Raw genomic sequence first — 21,883 nt, 5'->3', positions numbered from 1 at the left:
ATCATTCCACTCCCAACCCCCCCAACAAACAATTAAATCACAAATTTCCTGTGTACCAAAAAATTCGGATACTAAAGCATATTATTAAAATATATATATATATATATATATATATAATTAGGGACTAAATATATTTTTGATATATTAGGGTTTAATTCATGAATGTTTTATTTTCGACATAAGTATAAATATTCTATTATCAATTTAGGTCAATAATGCACTTGACACTTAGCCAAATACAACAACTTTAGTACTCGTTGACCTATTTAATACACACACAATGCCTTATTGGTTGAACCCTAATTTCTTGACCTATTTTCTAACGCACACAATGCCTCATTGGAACCCTAATTTCTTGACCTATTTTCTAACGCACACAATGCCTCATTGGTTGAACCCTAATTTCAAAAATATATGTGTGCAATATTTTATTTGATTTTAATCAAACTTCTAAATTTATTAATGAGAAGCATCTAAGTTTTAGTAAACCACGTCTTCCAAGTTGCAACTATATCACTTTGAATACGTAGCACATGAAAGCATTCTAAATTTTCGTGTAAGTACACTGATATATATCAACAACTTAATTCCCTCCAACGCTCCGAATCCAAGGGACCGTCAGAACATAACTCAAAACAAAATACCGCTCACTTTCTCTGTGTCTCTCGATTTAATTCTAAACTTCACCAATGGAGTTAAAGACCATTCTGGGATATCTCAAAGACAAGATCATTTTGGTTACTGGAGCCACAGGCTTCCTTGCAATGGGTATACCATCTCTCTCTCTCTCTCTCTCTCTCTCTCTCTCTTACACACACAGAGTAACCTAACTTGCTAATATATGGCATATATGCAGTATTTTTGGAGAAAATATTAAGGGTTCAACCAAATGTGGAAAAGGTCTATCTTCTTGTAAGAGCTCCGGATACCAACTCAGCCAAGGATCGCATGCATAATGAGGTTTGCATAAATACACAACACTTTGCATTTACATGTACTTCAATCTATAATTAATGGCATTCACTTTATTTTAATTTTTTTCATATATATTTGTAAATTAAGATCATAGGAAAGGCGTTGTTCAAGGTTCTAAGGGAGAAACTAGGTGCAGATTTTGATAACTTTATATCAAAAAAAGTTGTGGCTGTCCCAGGAGATGTAACTTTTGAAAACCTCGGGGTGAAAGAAATCAAATTGAGGGAAGAAATGTTCAATGGAGTACAAATCATACTTAACTCTGCAGCGACAACAAATTTTGATGAAAGGTATGAGCATTCACCCTGCAATCGAGGTCATGTGTTGATTTCCACCCTCCCCAATTACTGCTGGTATATACACACATAAAATTCAAACACGAACTACATTTTTTATTAAAGTGAATAAAGTACAACATAGACACTATGTAGTATATACAATCTTCTGATAAAAGTGATAAATAAATCATGTACGAGTACACCTATATCCTTTTTTTATTACGTGTATACATATATCGTTTGCAGATATGATATTGCGCTAGACGTGAATACATTTGGAGTTCTTCATTTGTTGAGCTTTGCAAAGAAATGTTTAAAACTAGAGATGCTTCTCCACATATCAACTGGTCAGTTTTCGATCATTTAGTATGGCCTTTCGGTTTTCTGTTATTTTTTGTTTGTCGCATACTGTACTTATCCTCTTTTTTCTTGTTTAATTCATCTTCAATTATCATATTTCTGATATATTATCTTTTGTCTAATTGAATATAAAGATATATGGGTAAGGAAACCTTTTTCTTTTGGCCTTTGTGCCCTTGGATAGATTTTTCTCAACTGATGGTGATCAAAAAATTCCTTTTTTTTTTTTTTCTAGCTTACGTGTGTGGTGAAATGGAAGGACTCATACCAGAGGACTTATCATCATTTATGGACGAGAAAGTTAAAGGCACCACCAAATTTAATTTCCAAGTACAGGAAAAGAAGGTTGTAGAGGAGAAATTGAATGACCTAAAGGCAGAAGGTGCTTCAGAAGAAAATATCAGAAGCACCATGAAGGATTTTGGCATTGAAAGGTTGTAAAGCATCAATATCTAATTGTGCCTTTATTAACACACTTACAAATTTTATACTTTTGCTTATTTTTTTCCCATCTTTTGATGAAATCAAAAGTAAAAGAAATGCTAGCTAGTGGTGGTAGAAGTTTGAAATTCTCAACAATTTCACGTAGATTGTGCCATTTCTGAGTGTTATATATGTACTTATGCTATTTATCTTTTGCTTTTCTTTAATATAATTAATAATTATCAGGGCTAAACTTTATGGATGGCCAAACACCTATGTATTTACAAAGGCAATGGGAGAAATATTTCTTGAGAACTCAAAGGGTAATCTACCTCTAGTCATCATCCGTCCAACTGTGGTTACTAGTACTTATAAGGAGCCATTTCCAGGTTGGATTCAAGGTTTCAGGTAATTATTTTGCATCATGCGCCTTAAAATTCTAAGTTGTAAAAATATCTTTGTTACTCAATAATTGAAAGTTACAAGTGTCAATATCGATAGCCTTTAAAAGATGAAAGAAAAATAGAGTGTATGGTGATCCCATAAAACTAAAATCATATATTTGTTCATATTACAGAACCATTGATAGCGTTATTGCTGGTTATTGCAAAGGAAAGCTGACATGCCTCCTTGCTGATCCTATGTCAGTTTTTGATATGGTGAGTTCAAAGTCAATGAATATGTTGATGCCTCCAAACACTATTTACATAATATATATATATATCATGTACATGCATGTGTATATACATATAGAAAGGATAAGTTTATGGAATTTAGACTTCATTGTCGTCTGTGTTTCTCTTCTATGGTATTTTTTTTTTTGTTAAATTATTTAATTATTAAAGCGATGGTTTAAAAAAGAAATTAATATGTAACTAACGAGTGATTAATTTTGTAAATTGGGCAGATTCCTGTTGACATGGTGGTAAACTCAATTATTAATGCTATGGTTGTGAATGCAAATCAACCTTCTATTGTCATTTACCATGTGGGATCCTCATTTGGAAACCCTATACAATTTTGTGATATTCACAATTTTGTGTACCGACACTTCACCAAAAATCCGTGGGTTAACAAGGATGGAAACGCTACTAAAGTTGGCAAGTGTACAATGTATAGGACTATGTCTTCTTTCCTAATTTACATGCAAATTTGCTTCAGGATACCTTTGCAGGTTTGTTCTATCTATTTTCTTGACGGTAATGCTATATAATAAAATATAAAAATCCACAATTATTAGGGATTGCAAATGTGGGTCATCTCATCTCGTGGAGAGATTTTTTAGCGAACCTAGAATATAAAGTGATACACCACATGTTATGAAATCAAAGGCGTGTAAATTGTACAAAGTGAAACGTTTCAACACTATCTTCCACTTATATTATAACACTTGGTGTATCATCTTGTATTCTGGGCATACCGTATATTCTTTTCCATTTCATGGATTGTGTGATCAGTGAGATTGAATTAATTAATGTCTGCTTAATAATTGTTTTTCCCTTTTTTTTTTTTTTTTTTTTTTTTTTTTGATATTGATATCACACATGTTAGTCTTTCTCAGTTAGTTAATTTCATTCCTTTCATATGTTCTTATTTGCATTTTTTGAAGGGATTAAAGTTCGTAAATAAAGCTTCAGGCCAATATTTTGAGGACATATATGTTAACTATAGTCGGAAACTCACATTGGTGATGCGCTTAGTAGAGCTATACAAACCCTACATGTTATTCAAGGGCATGTACGTATGTTATACTTTTGTAATTACAAGTTTTATCATTTTCATTATTCAAGGGAGTGGAAAAAAATAAACATGTTTTAATTGCAGATTTGATGACAGTAACTCAAGGGAGCTGCAAAAGTTGACAAGTGAGTGCTACATAGACGCGAAGGAATTTAACTTTGATCCGAAATGCATTGATTGGGAAGACTATATTATGAATACTCACATACCTGGCCTCCGAAAGCATGTTATGGTCTAATTATAACTTAAAGAATTGTAATAACAAATGTACCCTTATGCATGTGTGAAGTGCATATCCTTGTATCATTTCCTACCTTATCGATTGTGATGAAGATCGTCAATAGTGTTAAGTAATTATATCAAAGTCTCATGTTTGCTAAAAAAAAATCTTTGTTTAAGTGGGCCTCGTCTCTTGAAGCAGATGAGACGACTGCAAAACATTGTCGTCTCGTCTGAATAAGTCTCAAATTAACGACAATTTTAGTTAAAACCGTTGTCTCATAAAAAAATGTTGTTTCTGTCATTTCTACATGTAGGAAACGAGGATTTTCGCATTCCAAAAGCAACCGCATGACAACTTCTAACAATAGTTGTCGTCCCAATATTATACCGTATTTTCTAACCTTACTAGACAACAGTTTTGAAACCGGTGTAAAGAGTCTGAGTGTCGGGAGCTTTATCTTTCAGTGGACATAATATATAGGACAAACTGTTGTAGAAAAAAATCACACAAATGAATTAAATTATGAATGAAATCGACGCGCTTCACCACTTGGAGAAGTTAGCTGGCAAATTTTCATAAATTGTCAAGAGTTGCCGCAGGTTGCCCCAAGAACCGAGGAAAATCTAGAGGAATTCGACACCCATCCGATGTTTGGCCCACCCATTAACCCGTTGAACACACTACAAATCGTGCTCAATCAATTCTCAATCCACCATTCGTTCAAATACACACTACACAATCTAGGATCGCCGACTCTATCAACAACACTAGTCATAAGGAAACTACCCAAAAATTATACCAAAGCTTACTAAGGCTTACGACATACAGGTTAATGAGAAATACAAATACATGGATGTACACTCGGACACAAACTTGAGAAAACAATGACGGACAATCCTCGACGCGGTGCGACCGACCTCGAATACATAGGAAAACTAAGTGAGTGGGGGATAAAAACTAAGATTTTGAAAGAAAAAATAATTTAGAACATATTGTTAACTCTAAAAACTATCAAGCCTACGTGGCACGTAGGCTGAATAGCTAATGAACTAATTATATCATTCAGCTGAATGCAATGTGTGCCAACTCATCGACCGAGCTCGGTTGGTGAGTAAATGAATGTGGTGGTGGTGGTGTCGAACGCACTGCTAACTTCTTATCCAATCAATCGCGGCCAAGGAAGGAACTCGTCTCAACGTTTGGGTTTAGAACCTGAAAGACATGGCTGCTAGTCACTACGAAGTTCAAGAATCATCTACACCGGGCTTGGCTGCTCCAATTATATTTGTAAAAATATAAGTGCGTCGAATCGGTATCAGACTATATGGACACATATACTCAAAGGAGATAGGTGTCTTGACCATAAAAGTGGTTTAGTCGTCAAAGTGCCAAACTCTGAAATGCACTTGTGAATATCCAATCATAAATGGGTTCGACTTTCAATGTGTCGAACGATCTAACCTGGTAACACCACACTTGCCGAGAAGCTAATGAGACGACCTCTTCTAACAAGGACTCAGAGATTCCCTGCCTAGAGAGACTTGGATGGATAGTAAACCAAACTTGGAGTAGTGTTGTTTTTATAAGTTGGAGTGTTGTTTCTACAAACTATAAGATGGCACAAGTTGTCAACCATAGAGCCCTTTATACAAACTGAAAGGTGTGCTTGACAAAGTTGGGAATATCAGTATTTTTCTCAAAGATGAGAGGGTTTCACGTAGAACAAGATATTGCATAAGGCAAATTTTTGTGTTGTATTAAAGGTCCCTCAAATGTTGCAAAACCTCTTCTATATAAAGGAGTGATTTCATGTTGATTATCCCATGTCGAAGTAGAGTCCTATTTGGGTTGTATTCCTCAGCACCAAACCATCATGATCTTTGAGTAAAGCTCGACCACTTCTACTAGACTTAGGACTATGAACCTATCCTTCTTTCATGTTTTATTCACTCTAGATCTTGATCAGCTGTGAAGAATGATTCTTGGGATATTACGAATCTTATCATTGTTCATTCTAATCCTTAACAATTCCATTCACTTTAGGACTCTACCGAATCCAATCTTGATTCTTAATGAATCAAATTGTCACACCCCAATCCCGATATACATCCAAGATCAATACGTAACGTCACCACATACCTGACCATCTATGTGAGACATGACCAAAATACAAATCAAAAGTTGAATAGTGTAGTAGCTTTCTTTTGTATCATAGCTGCATCTAACCTCTGTGTTAGACTGCCTATGTACCTTAAGACGAGATCAAGCCATTCGTAGTTCATCATTATTAACCCCGACAATTCTCATGACATCTCTTAGCAAGAAAATAACTTAAAGTTCTAGAATCACTCCATGGAACTCACAGAGCATAATTCACTAGATTCTAGTCTACTTACTGAAACCATATATAATAACCAAGAATTTCATTTTATCCATCACGTACATCACACTAATTTCCAACGACCAGTCAATAATCACAAGAAAATAATTGATCCATTCCATTAAGATCAAATATCACTTCACTAAGATTAATGGAGCCAACCACCGTAATTTCACTATTGAAATCCAAACATCCAACATTGTAACCTTACGTTACAACCACAATCATAAACCGGAGTAACTTCTATGCACAAAAATCTCAAATTGAAACTAACTCAATGGAAAAAAAAATGAAATGGAATTCTAAACCAATTAAACAAAATCCAACTAGAAAGTCGTCGCCATCATGGATTGCCAAGCATAACCATAAGCCTAGTCTAATGATGCAGGCAGTGATCACCTATTGCAGATATACCAAGCATGATCACCCCTAAAATCCATAAGGTCCCTCATCGCGAATATACCAAGTATGATCGTTTTTATAGCTCTAGGTAGTGATCACCCGTCGCTAATATACCAAGCATGATTACTCCTAGAATGCGTATGGTCCCTCATCGTGGATATTCCAAGAAAAACCATATGCATAATCTAATGGTGCAAGTAGTGATCACCCATTGCAGATATACCAAGCATGATCACTCCTAGAATGCGTATGGTCCCTCATCGTGGATATTCCAAGAAAAACCGTATGCATAATCTAATGGTGCAAGTAATGATCATCCATTGCGGATATACCAAGCATGATCACTCCTAGAATGCGTATGGTCCCCTATCGTGGATATACCAAGAAGAACCATATGCATAACTTAACGGTGCATGCTATGATCACCCATCGCAGGAATACCAAGCATGATCACCCATGTAATATGTTGGTCCCCCATCGTGGATATACCAAGTAGGACTATATCCTATAGCACTAGGTAGTGATCACTCATTGCAGATACACTAAGCATGCTCACTCTTATAATGCATATGGACACCCATCGCGGATATACCAAGCAGAACCAAATGCATAATCTAATCGTGTAGGCAGTGATCACCCATCGCGGATATACCAAACATGATCACTCCTAAAATATGTATGATCCCCCATCATGGATATACAAAGCAGGACCATCCATGTACTACATGGTGCAGTTGCATTTGCACACAACCTGCCCCTACATCAACACCTATGCTTTACAATGTAAGTAAATACAATAGCAATTTCTCATACAACCAAATATCTTTTCATCAATACATACAAGTTGTACAGAATACCTCTCATTTATAAGTGAAGAGGAATACCACTTGACCGTAGTACTAAACGGCACCTAGAATTATACTTGGACCAAAAAAAGTAAATAATGAAAACACAAAATTTAGTTAACCAATTAAAATAAACACTTTCATATATCATATTACATTGGCGACAACAATTTTTCACCATCAATGATTATGAAAACAAATACCAATAACATTCTATCATAATTCGTACACATGATTGAAGTATACTATAATATGCTATTCGGAGCCACAGCATACAGCCTCGAGTAAAATACATTGGGTAGAGTCCTCCCAATTACTTCCACCAATTTGGGTAATCATTTAAAAACGTACTTAACGACCCCAGCAAGATGGACATTCAGAAAGTAGTCTTCCCAATTTATGCATTTTGGATCAAAGTAAAATATGTCTGCCTCTGTGGTGTTTCCTCTTACTGCCATTTGCAGCTTCTCTGTGTTCATATCATCGAAGCTGTATGCAATAATTAGTTCATAGTTAGTTAGGTCTCACAATATGGATCAAAATAATCTGTCAAGACCATTGGCATGAAGAACATAAGGAAAATCACATATACATACACTCCTTTGAAGAACAAGTATGGCCTGTAAAGCTCCACCAGTCTCATCACAAATTTGATCTTTCTACTGAGATCCACGTACGTGCCCTTGAAGTATTGGCAAAATGCTGCATTAACCACTTCCAATCCCTATTGTGTTGGAAATATTAGACAGAGAATACAATATCAAAATAGACACAGAGAACTCAAGGGGCTATTTTTACATACTTTTAGAGACAGTAAAAGGTAAAATAAGATTCGATGGGGAACTTCTAGATGATGGAACCAGACATGTTCTCACGTCGTGCTACGAGTCGCGCTAAAATACTATAGCATGTGCATTTAACATCTAACTTTAAACCACAAGCGGTCAACCTTAATTTCATTGCAAGTGTTACAATTTATATTTACTCGCAATACCACGCCAGCACTTGACCTCACAGTTTTCTTGGTTACGTTCGTCGACAAGCTATGATTGAAAAATATTATTATGGATGCAGAAGAATATGTAGAACCAATTACCTTGAGGAAAAGTAAATAACGGACAGTCATGTATCTGTGAAAGCTAGCCATGCTGCCCATAATTGGAACCTTGCCAACCTTAACTGGCGTCCCATCTTTATTAATCCATGGTTTCTTGGTGAAGAAATGGACTCCATAATCGTGAAGATTACCATATCTTACAGGATTTCTCCTAGAGGATCCTACTTGATAAATTACTTCACCAGGTTGGTTTGCATGGGCTGCCATTGCAGCAAGTATTGCATTCACAACCATGTCAGCTGGTATCTGCACGATGTTTATATAAGTAATATATCATCAAATGTTTTGTAAATGCTTAAGAATATAAATGAAAGATAAGCACTAATTAAATAGAATTTCTTTTTCTTTTCTTTATTGGGCAAATGAACTTGTTGCCTGACCAACCTAATATTTGTAACAGGTATAATACAACTTCTTTAATGAACATTGTTCGGTTGTTTATATATAGAGCGTCATTCTTCCTTATTTGAAGATCATAGTTTGAAATTTATATGAATATATATTTGTAGAAAAGTATGTACATATGTCAAATTACATTTTTTTTACGAGTAGAAATGGATTTTCACGTATAGATAGCTATGTAATTTTGTATTTGATTTTAATGTACTCAAACCTTGGAGATAAGAGGGTACGAATAGTAACAAAATGAAGTATTTTGTTAACTCACCACATCAACAATTGCATTAATGTCGCAGAGAAAGAATGTTAATTTTCCTTTAGCATAGCCAACTGCAATGCTATCAATGGTTCTGCATGTGACACAAGTGAACAGATAAAAAAAGTAAATATTTATATGACACCAAAAACTCGTTATATGTTTAAAAATTATAAGAAAGGTTTATTCATATCGACACACCTCATTCCTTCAACCCAACCAGGAAAGGGTTCTTTGTAAGTACTGGTGATGATGGTAGGGCGAATAATGACCACAGGCAGATTTTCTTTTAGATCTCCTATTAGCATTTCTCCCATTGCCTTGGTAAACACATACGTGTTGGGCCATCCATACTGAATTGCTCTAAGAAAGTAATTTACCCAAAAAGTGCGATTTAGAATTTGCATCGTTTGGATTTCAATATTTTACATAACTACAATTAATTTATCCTACTATAGTTAATAAGAAAGAGGACAAGAAAAGTTAATAAACAAATTTAGATATATAATATTCAGCAGATTTCATAACTTTACAATGCACACTAGGTATAGTTCAGTAGATTCGTCATGAGATAATGATTTTCAGCCACCATTCTCTCGTTCTACACTCTCTTATTTATTTATATTCACATTGATTTTTTCTTATTTGTTCAAACAAAATTGTCAAGATAAACATGAATGCGTAGGAGGACAAATAAGGTGTATGGAAATCCTTCCTTGTTATAATTCATTATATCTATTTATCCTAATTTGTTTCAAAGTATAAATTATTAGATAAAAGGTTGACAAAGAGTTTGAAACCACATTATTGTTAACTCACTATGAGACTTAACTCACTTCCCCACCCCTTAGTGTAGATATCGTTTGTTAAAAAAGAAGTTCGACAAAGAGTTCATGCTTTTGATAAGACTACTAAGACATTGAGCGGTATGTGTTCTTTATTGTATGAACCGTTTCTTCGTCAGATTGGTTTCAAGGGCGCAATTAATCCAGATGGAACTTACAATGTTTGTTGCAAATACATAGGAGAAAAAACAAATTTAATTTTAATTGCTAAATGATTAGGTTTTTAGTATGTCGTAGTTACTGAATCAGTACGTTGATATTTAATTATGTAAACTTCTTCTTTCTTCAAAAAGTAAAAACTAACATGCAAGTGATAAATGATCTGTTTGAAAAAAAAAAAATTAAAAATAGAAAGGAGTGATGCTAGGAATGCCACATTTTTATACAATACTATGCAATAGGTGATGAATAAAACCAATGTTCAATTAAATAAATTTATTCATTGATGTGTCAACTATACATCATTTGTCACATGAGATGGTATATCAATGTGGTACAAAAATATGATTTGCATAGTATTTTTCATATGACACTTGTACCATCACTCAAATGGAGATGAGACCTACATATGTGGTTGAGCTCTACTTTTATTAGAGAGGTAGTATAAATATGATATAAAAAATATGATAAGTGTATCATTCCTAGAAAGATATTAATATCTGATGTGTTTGGCTTATGTCTCAATCAATACACAAGGGCCAACTTCTATTAGAGGTGTGATACAAATATAATATAAAAATAGGATAATATTAGAGAGATCAAATTTTATAAACCAAATGATATGGTTGTTGATGATTGGATTATTAATAAGTATTGATTAATGTGTTTATTTCTTATTGGTGACACATCATTTGATTTGGAAATTTGGTTTAAAACTTTGCTCTATGTAGCATTATCCTAAAAATATATAATAAGTGTAACATTCGGAAAACAATATTAATAACTGATGTGCTAGATTTATATCTCAATCAATGCATACTGCAAGTTTGATGGCAAATCACAGGTCCACCTTTAATTTATCATCTTACCATAAAAGGAAGGGTTTTTATCCCAAATGCTCTCTCATTTTCAAAATCAATCAATGTCGTTTCTGACATTCACTACCACACATCAATTTGGTCCTTTCATTTAGATGCTGTCAATTATTCTGTTAGTTTGTATGTGGAACTCACAAATCCAATAACATAGTGACACGTGGATTACACAAAAGAAGGGTTTTTATTGCAAATGGTCTCTGTCATTGATCAAACTCCTCATTTTGGTCCATGAGTTTCAAAAGTCAATAAATTTGGTCCCTGACTTTCAATATCACACATCAATTGAGTCCTCCCATTAAAATTTCGTAAATATTTTCTGTTAGTGTGCTGATATGGTCCCACTAATCCAATCTTATTAATTATATGAAACTATTTTTTTAGAATGAACCAACTGACGAGTATTCCGCGTTGGCATTTCTCTCGCATCCCACTATTCCATTTGGAAAAAAAAAAAATGCAATCCAAATTCAATTCAAATTTGATAGGATTATAATCAACTGGATAGAATGAGGAGTGAGGTTGGGAGGTCAAGAGCTTTAGTGGTGTCATGGTGCCTTCTTTTTCTTTTCTAGCATACCTAGATGAAGACGATGATGTCTGTTTTTTTCCTTTTAGTTTTAGTTTTTAATTTCTTGTTTTACTTTTAGTTTTAAATCTTAAAAAAAAATATATATATATATTTTTATAGTTAATCTATGTGACACCATATGATTAGATTAGTGGTACCATATTATCGCACTAACAAAAAATATTGATGAAATTTTAACATAATGAATAAATTGATGTGTGGTAGTAAAAGTCAGGGACCAAATTTATTGATTTTTGAAACTCAAGGACCAAAATGAAGAGTTTGATCAATGTTACGGACCATTTGTGATAAAAAAAACCCTTTTTTTGTATAATCTACATGTCACCATCTTATTGGATTGGTGGGTCCCACATCTAAAACTACATTAGTCTTCTATCACAAAAAAAAAATTGATGGGCAATAATGTAAAAATATCTTCAATATTTACTGTTTTTTTATTGAAGTTTCACCTACAGATGATATTAAAATATCTTCAATATTTAAAATTAAAAGAAAATAAAAGACAAAAAGAAAAACCTCTCACTCTCCCCCCCCCCTCCACGTTCCCTCTCTGCCTCTCTCCTTCCTATATTTTTTTTTTTAAAATGTGTTCATATACACAAAGTGTGTAGGCAAATGCTAATACAAATTAACAAAATAATTGACGGAATCTAAACGGAATGACCAAATTGATGTGAGGTAGTGAATGTCAAGGACGACATTAATTGATTTTGAAAGTGAGGAACCAAAATGATAAGTTTGGTCAATCTCAGGAACCATTAGTAATAAAAACCCCAAAAAACAAAAACAAAAAAAAAAAAAAAAAAAAAAAAAAAAAAAAAACCCTTTTTGACTCTGCGGTATCATTGCCCTCACCATATCTGTTTCACCATTCTTTCTTTCGTTATTATAGGATTTTGTTTTTCAAAGATAAGCTCTTGCAACTCATATTTCTTAAACATAAACTTCCGATTTTTTAGCTTCTAAATAAAACCCAAAATTTAATATAAGTTACAAGCTAGGGAAATAGTTGACCTATTATTACAAGGACAATTGTTATTGGCACTCCAAATTCCTCATTCTACACTCCAAACTTTCTATTTAGAAATTAAAATACTCTTGTGAGGAGTGTAGAATAAAATTTTTGAAATGCCAATAACACTTCCCATTACAAATTATTTAAAACATGTGATACTATTCTCCGATCATGTCGATGAATGTAACTTACAACTAGTCTTGCGCCTTAAAGAAATTATAAGTACACTCTTTTCATACAACAATATATTACAACTAAAAGACGAGGGAATAATAGACACATTATTTTAGGACATCACATAATACTTTTTCCAGAATAACATAAGACAATTTTTTCCTTAGTCGGCTTTTAACTTAATGTACCTAGCTAATATTTACATGCACGCTAATTACTATTTTTAATGTCCACTAATTTACCTATATTTACAAGCACAATAATTACCTAGATGCATATAATAAATTAATTTCAAACAAAAATATAGGAAGCAAGAATAATTGAGAAATTTGGAATAGGAAAAGAAATGGCAGAATGTAATGCGCACACTTAACACAACTAATGACTAATTAGTCAATTTACAATAATTGACGGTAAATAAAAAATAATTAAATCCAATTGATATTAATAGGGGTATTTCGGCATTCGGAACATATAAATTAATTGAATTCAAGCTTCAGGAATTTGTTTATATGGATTCTAATCATTTGGGTTTTAAACAGGTCAAAAAAATTATGTCAAGTTTTTGGTAAAGAAAATTAAGTTTGTAGGGGCAAAAGTCATATTTTCATTTATTATAATGAATCATATCAATAATTCTTCACGGAATTTTATTTCTTGAATTTTTATTTAATGTTCATGGAAGATGTAAATGTTGATATTTGAATTAATTGAATGAAAGCTAGCAGTTGATAACAATAAATATCTTTTGGACAGTAAACCCAAGCCAAGAATATAAGGGCAACAACTTATATGATATGGGTACATCTCAAGTGGTATTCTTTGTCATTCTCATATTTTTATTTTTATTTTTACTTTTGAAACAAAGAAGTAATTTATTGAAGAGAGAAACCCCAAATACAACCATTCCCTATATAATCAAAGCAAAGAGCATCAAAAACAAAGGAGAAAGTACAATGATCCCTAATAAGAAGGCTCTGGCGGGCAAAAGCATCGGCAAAAATTTGCACATATGTTGCCTACTGAAACCATATGCCATGTATAATATGATTAATATCTTATTATTCTTTCTTTTAATTTTGACTTAGTTTTACTCGTGAATTGATGGCTGCCTTTGTGCCTTTGAACGACAGGATACTGTATAGCACCAAAAACAATCACTCAATCTGGTTACTAATCAAAGATGGTCAACCTTAAACACCTTAAATTAAAGCTACCATGAACAGTTAACGTTTAAGGCTCACAGGTATAAGTCTAGTTGTCCTAGTCCAACGGTATAGCTTAGGTTAAGCTTTAGACCAGGTCTAAACAAACAATAAACTGATCGGAGGACTTCCATCACAGCACATACATTGTCATCGTAGCATGCTTGTCAAAAAATTGCTCTCGCTCTAAAGAATTCGAAGTGTTTAAGCGAACAAACAAGTGAAAGAAGAAGGAGCTCGGGAGATTTTTTTTCTGACAAACCTTTTGAGTCCAAAGTCTTTGAGGGCGAGAGTAATTGCTCGTTCTGATGCTTCCTCCGCTTGGAGTTCTTTCAGTTTTTCGTGGACCAGCCTGATTTCATTGTCTATATCCAGACCTGTGGTCCCATTGAGTGTCTCACCCATGTGGTATGGGTTTTCCAATAGAAGTCCCTCCTTTTCGCCGCAAACATAAGCTGAAATCATAAAACAGCAGTGAGTGGGATAATGAATAAGGATTATGATATGTTGAAAGGTTCAATTTTAGCTAAAAAAATGTTAAAAATTCGCACAACATAAAAAGTTCAGTAACTAATTGGCTATATGGAGAATAGTCCAATCTCTTATAAACCCTTGCAATGTTTCTTCTTTCACCAATATGAGACTCTTCCTTCACATCCTCGTGTGCCCCCTCACGTGTGGCAATTTTTCAAGCCAAACACATGGACAACACGAATTTGGTGAGATGAAGCATGTGTGGCCATTAGGCTTTACATGTGGGGCAACCTGCTCTGATACTATAAAGAATGTTGGAGTTCCACCGTAAAACTAATTGGCTATATGGTCCAAACTCTTATAAGTCATTGTAAGTTTTCTCCTTTCACAAATATTGGATTCTTTTACCTTCACATCCTCAAACAAATAATACAGCTTTTGCATTTGTTACACAACTTTAATGACCTTAAAAACTTGTTTTTTTTAAAACAATTCTGCTATTTTACTGTGTTTTTAAGTAAATTTGTTAAATATTGTATATAATTTGGTTTCTTATTAGTTTGAGGAACCTCCGAACGTTATTCATGATGTTCTCTGGAATGATCACATGACTTTGTAAATTGAATAAATTCGCTATTTTTCTCTTAAAAAACATACACACACACACATCCATTTTATATATTGGTCGTATTATTTCAAGCTGGGCATTATAATCTTATAATTAGTTCAGAACAAAAGGAATAAAAGGTCATGCTAATTAAAAGCAATTGAGAACAACGTTTAATGATAATATCATCTTAATTAATTAAAATCAAAAGATCCAGAAACATTGGAAGGGATGACAGATATCAGATACTAACCTGTGGATACGTGGACCAGCACCTTTAGTTTAACACATTGCTTAGCAAAGTTCAACACATGCTTGGCTCCCAAAGTATTGAGAGCAAGTGCAATATCATATCTGCACACCACATCATATATTTTAATCTAGTTTGCTATATTCCTATATTATATTGGTGATATTTTTCCAGACATACTAAACAATCAAACCATAAATCTCAATTATGCGTCAAAATAATTGACTGCGTTTATAAGTTCACAGTCTGACAAGAATACAAAAACAAACTATAATTCTAAGTAAATTGGGATTCAACAATATCTGCACACTACTTTTATTCTTCGGCATACTTCTATTTATTTTGTTGCATGATCTTTTTAAATTTATAAAGTCGAAGCATGTGGAAGTCACTTCCTTAAACATCATTACCTTTCGTCAAAGTTGGTTGTTGCAGCTAAGTTCACAATGATATCTATCTGACTCAACACCTCTTCCCTCAAGTTTGAATCATTCAAGCCCAAATCCTCAAGAGAAATGTCTCCAGGCACCACAGTCAGCTTTTCCGAGATGATTGAGTTCATACCTGCTCCCCATTTTTCCTTCACCACTCTAAAAAGATCCTTCCCAATTATCTACATATAGAAGTGGCCAAAAAAGTTTTAAAAAAAAAATACTTGCAATGACAAAATTCAGATTTCCATCCCATTTCAAATTCAGAAACAAAAATATTTGTTTCCCCACATTTCATATATTTATAGGAAACTAATGAAAATGGTTTCAAATCTTTACATTTTAATTAAAAACCATCCACTAACTTAATTTAATGATAAAGACAAAAGAACAACAACAAAAAAAAAAAAAGAAAAAAAAAACACCACTTTTTTCTCCCATTGTCAGCTACATTAATAGATTTCCTTTTTTCTTTTTCTTTTTTTTTTTTTTTTTTTTTTTTAGCTTAGAATAAGAAAAAGACTTCAAATTGAATTACATTCCCTAGTTTTAATTTTGTGGTGTTGTTTCCCAATAGTAGTCGTGATGATGAGAGATTTTTCAATGTGCCCCCGGAACAAGGGGTGGTACACCACGTGTCTCTATGCAAGTTGTGAGATTCTTGTGTTAAAAAATTAATTACATAAAAAATAAAAATTCCAACTACTTACATAATAACACGTCGTGGTATACCATTTGTGTTACGGGCACAATGAAAATTTTCTCCAAGATGACACTCAAGCTCAAGAATTGGATGGAGAGTAGACCTGGCAATTTCTTACACGACCCGTTAACACGACACGAAAATAACGGGTTTCGGGTCAACACGATAACTAATCGGGTCATTATCGGGTCAGACAATAATAACCCGTTAATAACGGGTCATTAACAGGTTTACACAAGAGTGACACGCGGGTAACCTGTTTCGACACAATAAGAAAAATGCTATTTTGATGATTTTAATTTTTTAAACTACTAAAAAAAACTTACTATAAAATGCAATAGATATAATGAATATGTTTATATTGTTTATTAATTATTATTCTATATAAACTTTAAATTTTAAGTTTTATTTATTTATTTATCTTTATAGTATATTATAGGCAAAGATTGAGATTAAAAATCATAAAACACATTAAAAATAAAAATATCAAGTAATATAAAAATACCAAACACATAAAAAAATTATAATAATTAATTTCCCGCCTAATATTTCAAGAGTTTCATCCATTTCCCGCCTAATATTTGGGAAATTTTGCAGCCTATATCCATCCATTTCCCGCCTAATATTTAACCCAAAGAAACTTTAAGTGTTAGTTAATGTATCGTTTTGATGGGATACGCATCCTATGAAACAAATTTCAATGATCCAACCGTCAAACTTGTTTATATATGCTTCGAGATCACATACGCCAAAATTTGCAAAACAAAAACATTCAGAGATCAAGAAACGAGACAAAACTTTTCAACGGTTATAAACGAAAAATCACGATTTAACAGTTGTTTTAACTCTGATTTTGATGATTTTTTACAGCTATACTCCTTGACCCTATATGAATATAATGAATGAATTCGATCTTCAATTTAAAATATTTACATTGGTGGATACCACAAAATCTTATGTTTATATCTGATAAAAGTATAAATAAACTCTCAAGTGTTAGTGAATCTATCATTTTGATGGGATACACATCCTACAAAACTAATTTCAACGATCCAACCGTCAAACTTATTTATATATGTTTCGAGATCGCATACGCCAAAAATTGCAAAAAACAAACATTTAGAGATCAAGTAACGAGACAAAACTTTTCAACGGCTATAAATGAAAAATCACGATTTAACGGTTATTTTAACTCTGATTTTGATGATTTTTTACAGCTACACTCCTTGATCCTATATGAATACAATTAATGAATTCAATCTTCAATTTAAAATATTTACATTAGTGGATACCACAAAATCTTATGTTATACTTAATGAAAATATAAATAAACTCTAAGTGTTAGTTAATGTATCGTTTTGATGGGATACGCATCATATGAAACAATTTCAATGATCCAACCATCAAACGTGTTTATATATGCTTCGAGATCGCATATGCCAAAAATTGCAAAAAACAAACATTCAGAGATCAAGTAACGAGACAAAACGTTTCGATGGTTATAAACGAAAAATCACGATTTAACGGTTATTTTAACTCCGATTTTGATGATTATTTACAGCTACACTCCTTGATCCTATATGAATACAATGAATGAATTCAATCTTCAATTTAAAATATTTACATTAGTGGATACCACAAAATCTTATGTTATACTTAATGAAAATATAAATAAACTCTAAGTGTTAGTTAATGTATCGTTTTGATGGGATACGCATCATATGAAACAATTTCAATGATCCAACCATCAAACGTGTTTATATATGCTTCGAGATCGCATATGCCAAAAATTGCAAAAAACAAACATTCAGAGATCAAGTAACGAGACAAAACGTTTCGATGGTTATAAACGAAAAATCACGATTTAACGGTTATTTTAACTCCGATTTTGATGATTTTTTACAACTACACTCCTTGACCCTATATGAATACAATGAATGAATTCGATATTCATTTTAAAATATTTACACTAGTGGATACCACAAAATCTTATGTTATACTTGATGAAAGTATAAATAAACTCTTAAGTGTTAGTGAATCTATCGTTTTGATGGGATACGCATCCTACAAAACTAATTTCAACGATCCAACTGTCAAACTTATTTATATATGCTTCGAGATCGCATACGCCAAAATTTTCAAAAAACAAACATTTAGAGATCAAGTAACGAGACAAAACTTTTCAACGGCTATAAACGAAAAATCACGATTTAACGGTTATTTTAACTCTGATTTTGATGATTTTTTACAGCTACACTCCTTGACCCTATATGAATACAATGAATGAATTCAATCTTCAATTTAAAATATTTACATTAGTGGATACCACAAAATCTTATGTTATACTTAATGAAAGTATAAATAAACTCCAAGTGTTAGTTAATGTATCGTTTTGATGGGATACGCATCATATGAACTAATTTCAATGATCCAACCATCAAACATGTTTATATATGCTTCGAGATCGCATATGCCAAAAATTGCAAAAAACAAACATTCAGAGATCAAGTAACGAGACAAAACGTTTCGACGGTTATAAACGAAAAATCACGATTTAACGGTTATTTTAACTCCGATTTTGATGATTTTTTACAGCTACACTCCTTGATCCTATATGAATACAATGAACTAATTTGATCGTCAATTTAAAATATTTACAGAAGTGGATATATACCACAAAAATCTCATGTCATGATGATCTATGAAAATTGAGGATTTTGTAAAAGGAATAACATGTAAGCTTTCAGTTCCATTAGCAAGGTTACATGGTCGTTTAGATTTTTAAAACCCTCCAAATCTCATGAACAATGTTATTTATTTGAGTGAAAAATTAATAAAATTAATAATAATTATTGTAGAAGTGTGAAAAATGTAATCACTCGTAATGAAAAGCTTTACAACTTTCATTAAGGGGTCAACTCCGAAATTTAGTATGCATATACTAATTTAGTATTATGTTTTACATTTTTTTGGGTCAAATTATGTTTTTCATTTTCATTTTTATTGATTTAAAATATATTTTTCTTAACGGCTAACGGGTCGGGTCATATTACCTGAAAATATTAACGGGTTGATTTCGGGTCGGGTCATATTACCCGTTTACTTTAACGGGTATTACACGATATGACCCGTTAAGCTATCAGGTATGACACGAAAACGACACGAACACGAAAAACACGACACGAATGCCAGGTCTAATGGAGAGCTAAATTTATTATTGTAGGTATGTAAAAAATTTGAGGAAATTTTAATTTGGTCATTGAAAATAGCTTTTTAAATATAATTACTAAGAACATAATCTTCTTAAGTTTTGATCCAAAGGGTCACTTCTAGGTTCATCGTTTTCGGTGCAATGGGTGTTTTTACAGGACCAAAAAGGGTCCAAGTTTCAAACCTTATGAAATTGAACCAAGAATTAAACACTATTTATAAAACTTGACCAATAAGTAAACACTATTCATGAAACTAGGCAAATAAGTAAACTATTTATGAAACTAGACCAATAAGTAGACACTATTTATGAAACAAAAACAAGAATTAGGCATTATTTCCAAAACTAAACCAATAGGTGGAAGCTATTTATGAAACTGGACTATACACTATTTATAAAACTGGAGTAAGAATTAGACAATATTTATGAAACATGACCAAGAACTAGGCACTATTTATGAAAGTAGACCAATAACTAGGCACTATTTATGAAAGTAGACCAATATCTAGGCACTATTTATGAAATTGGACCAAGAAAGAGACACTATTTATGAACTGTACCAATTTCTATACATTATTTATGAAACTGGACTCAATAACTAGACATTATTTATGAAACATGACCAACAACTATACGCTATTGATGAAAGTGGACAAAAGACTAGGCACTATTTATGAAATTGGACCAATAAACAGTGTAGTACCGTTCAGTTTCATAAATAGTGTAGTACCATTTAGTTTCATAAATAGTGTTTATTTTCATAAATAGTGTTCAGTTTCATAAACAGTGTCTGTGATGAATGCACAAGTCCCGCACGTCAGGTTTTTTTTTTTTTTTTTTAATTTTTTCATTTTCATTAAAATTTAAGTTCTTTTTTCCTGTTTATTAAAATTTAAAGATTTTTCATTAATATTTAATTTTTTTTCATTAAATAAAGTTATCACATTCTTTTTCCCTGTATTTACTGTAGTGCACCAAACTTCTTCTTTATATAGACTGATTGAGGTAGTCCAAGACACAAATGCTTATATTTTTTGCCATTCTTGCCTATTTTGTATGCGCAAAAAGAAGATATGTAGAAACAAAAGGTAAATACATTTGAAGCACACATTTCTCCTGCACTAAACTAAAAGTTATATATAGATAGCTGTACATATATATATATATATATATATATACCTTATTTTACTTTGAACCCTAGACGCAATGGATTGAAGAAGAAAATCAAAGGGCAATCGACCAGTTGCATATATACATACCTCATTATTCAAACGCTGAGTAGCTGATTTTGTATCTGGAGCTCTTAAAAGAAGATAGAGCTTCTTAACATTTGGTTGCACCCTCAGTATCTTCTCTACAAAAACTGCATCCATTCAAGCATATTTAGATGCTCTCTAACTAAAAAAAAACATAAACACAAAGAGAGAGGGAGGGGAGAGAGAGAGAGGGGGGGGGGGGGGGGAGGGTAGAATCGAATAGTACTCTTTGCTAGAAAGCCAGTGGCACCAGTGACTAAAATGTTCTTGCTCTCAATGAAATAAAGGATACTTTCCAACTCCATTGGAGGAAAGTTGAAGGTATTTACCAGAAAGTGAGGTGGGAGAGGAAGAAAGACTAAAGAGAGATCAAATTATAGAGTGACTTGTATGCTTCAAATGTGAACCAAAGTGAGGGAGTGGTGTGGAGTTATATTGTAGTACAGCCATTTTATGATTTTAATAGAAATGGGCAATTATGAGGTGGAGTGAATTATGAGGTGGAGTGACGGAAGTAGGTGGACTCATCCTTCATTATCATAATAAAACTTACATAAAAACGATCAACAAAAAAAAAAAAAAAACACGCTAACTTAATTCACATTTGCATTTAAATAATTATATTTTTAGAAACCAAAGAAAATCCCACATCACCTTTCTATTTCATTTTCTTCTTTTGCAGCTAATA

General features: G+C 32.7%; 2 protein-coding genes across 4 annotated transcripts; one reads left to right on the top strand and one right to left on the bottom strand.

Annotated features, from left to right (window-relative positions):
- Positions 1-571: 571 nt before the first annotated feature.
- Positions 572-4,112, top strand: LOC137714151 (alcohol-forming fatty acyl-CoA reductase). 2 transcript variants are annotated; one of them, XM_068453431.2, is made up of 10 exons: positions 572-768; positions 857-960; positions 1,063-1,265; positions 1,500-1,600; positions 1,849-2,047; positions 2,283-2,444; positions 2,614-2,695; positions 2,944-3,210; positions 3,646-3,773; positions 3,861-4,112. In XM_068453431.2, exons 1-10 carry the CDS (start codon positions 690-692, stop codon positions 4,012-4,014), a joined length of 1,479 nt encoding a protein of 492 aa, XP_068309532.1. In that variant the 5' UTR covers positions 572-689; the 3' UTR covers positions 4,015-4,112. The 2 variants fall into 2 exon arrangements, with proteins under 2 accessions (XP_068309532.1, XP_088547335.1); XM_088691209.1 differs by lacking the exon at positions 2,944-3,210 and having other exon boundaries at positions 574-768.
- A 3,457-nt stretch (positions 4,113-7,569) lies between these two features.
- On the bottom strand, positions 7,570-21,680 carry LOC137716550 (fatty acyl-CoA reductase 3). Of its 2 annotated transcripts, none has more exons than XM_068456004.2 (10): positions 21,422-21,680; positions 21,199-21,302; positions 16,005-16,207; positions 15,598-15,698; positions 14,526-14,718; positions 9,600-9,761; positions 9,411-9,492; positions 8,723-8,989; positions 8,223-8,350; positions 7,570-8,115 (listed from the first exon to the last, which is right to left on the bottom strand). In XM_068456004.2, the coding sequence occupies exons 1-10, from the start codon at positions 21,498-21,500 to the stop codon at positions 7,962-7,964; spliced, it is 1,473 nt and encodes a 490-aa protein (XP_068312105.1). In that variant the 5' UTR covers positions 21,501-21,680; the 3' UTR covers positions 7,570-7,961. The 2 variants fall into 2 exon arrangements, with proteins under 2 accessions (XP_068312105.1, XP_088547336.1); XM_088691210.1 differs by having other exon boundaries at positions 21,525-21,623.
- Between the last annotated feature and the right edge of the window lie 203 nt (positions 21,681-21,883).

This window comes from Pyrus communis, chromosome 3 (assembly GCF_041283825.1).
Source record: "Pyrus communis isolate YQ-2024b chromosome 3, ASM4128382v1, whole genome shotgun sequence".
In the NCBI taxonomy this organism is placed as follows: domain Eukaryota; kingdom Viridiplantae; phylum Streptophyta; class Magnoliopsida; order Rosales; family Rosaceae; genus Pyrus; species Pyrus communis.
Note: the sequence above shows the minus strand (reverse complement) of the source record. Positions and strands in the feature narration are given on the sequence as shown.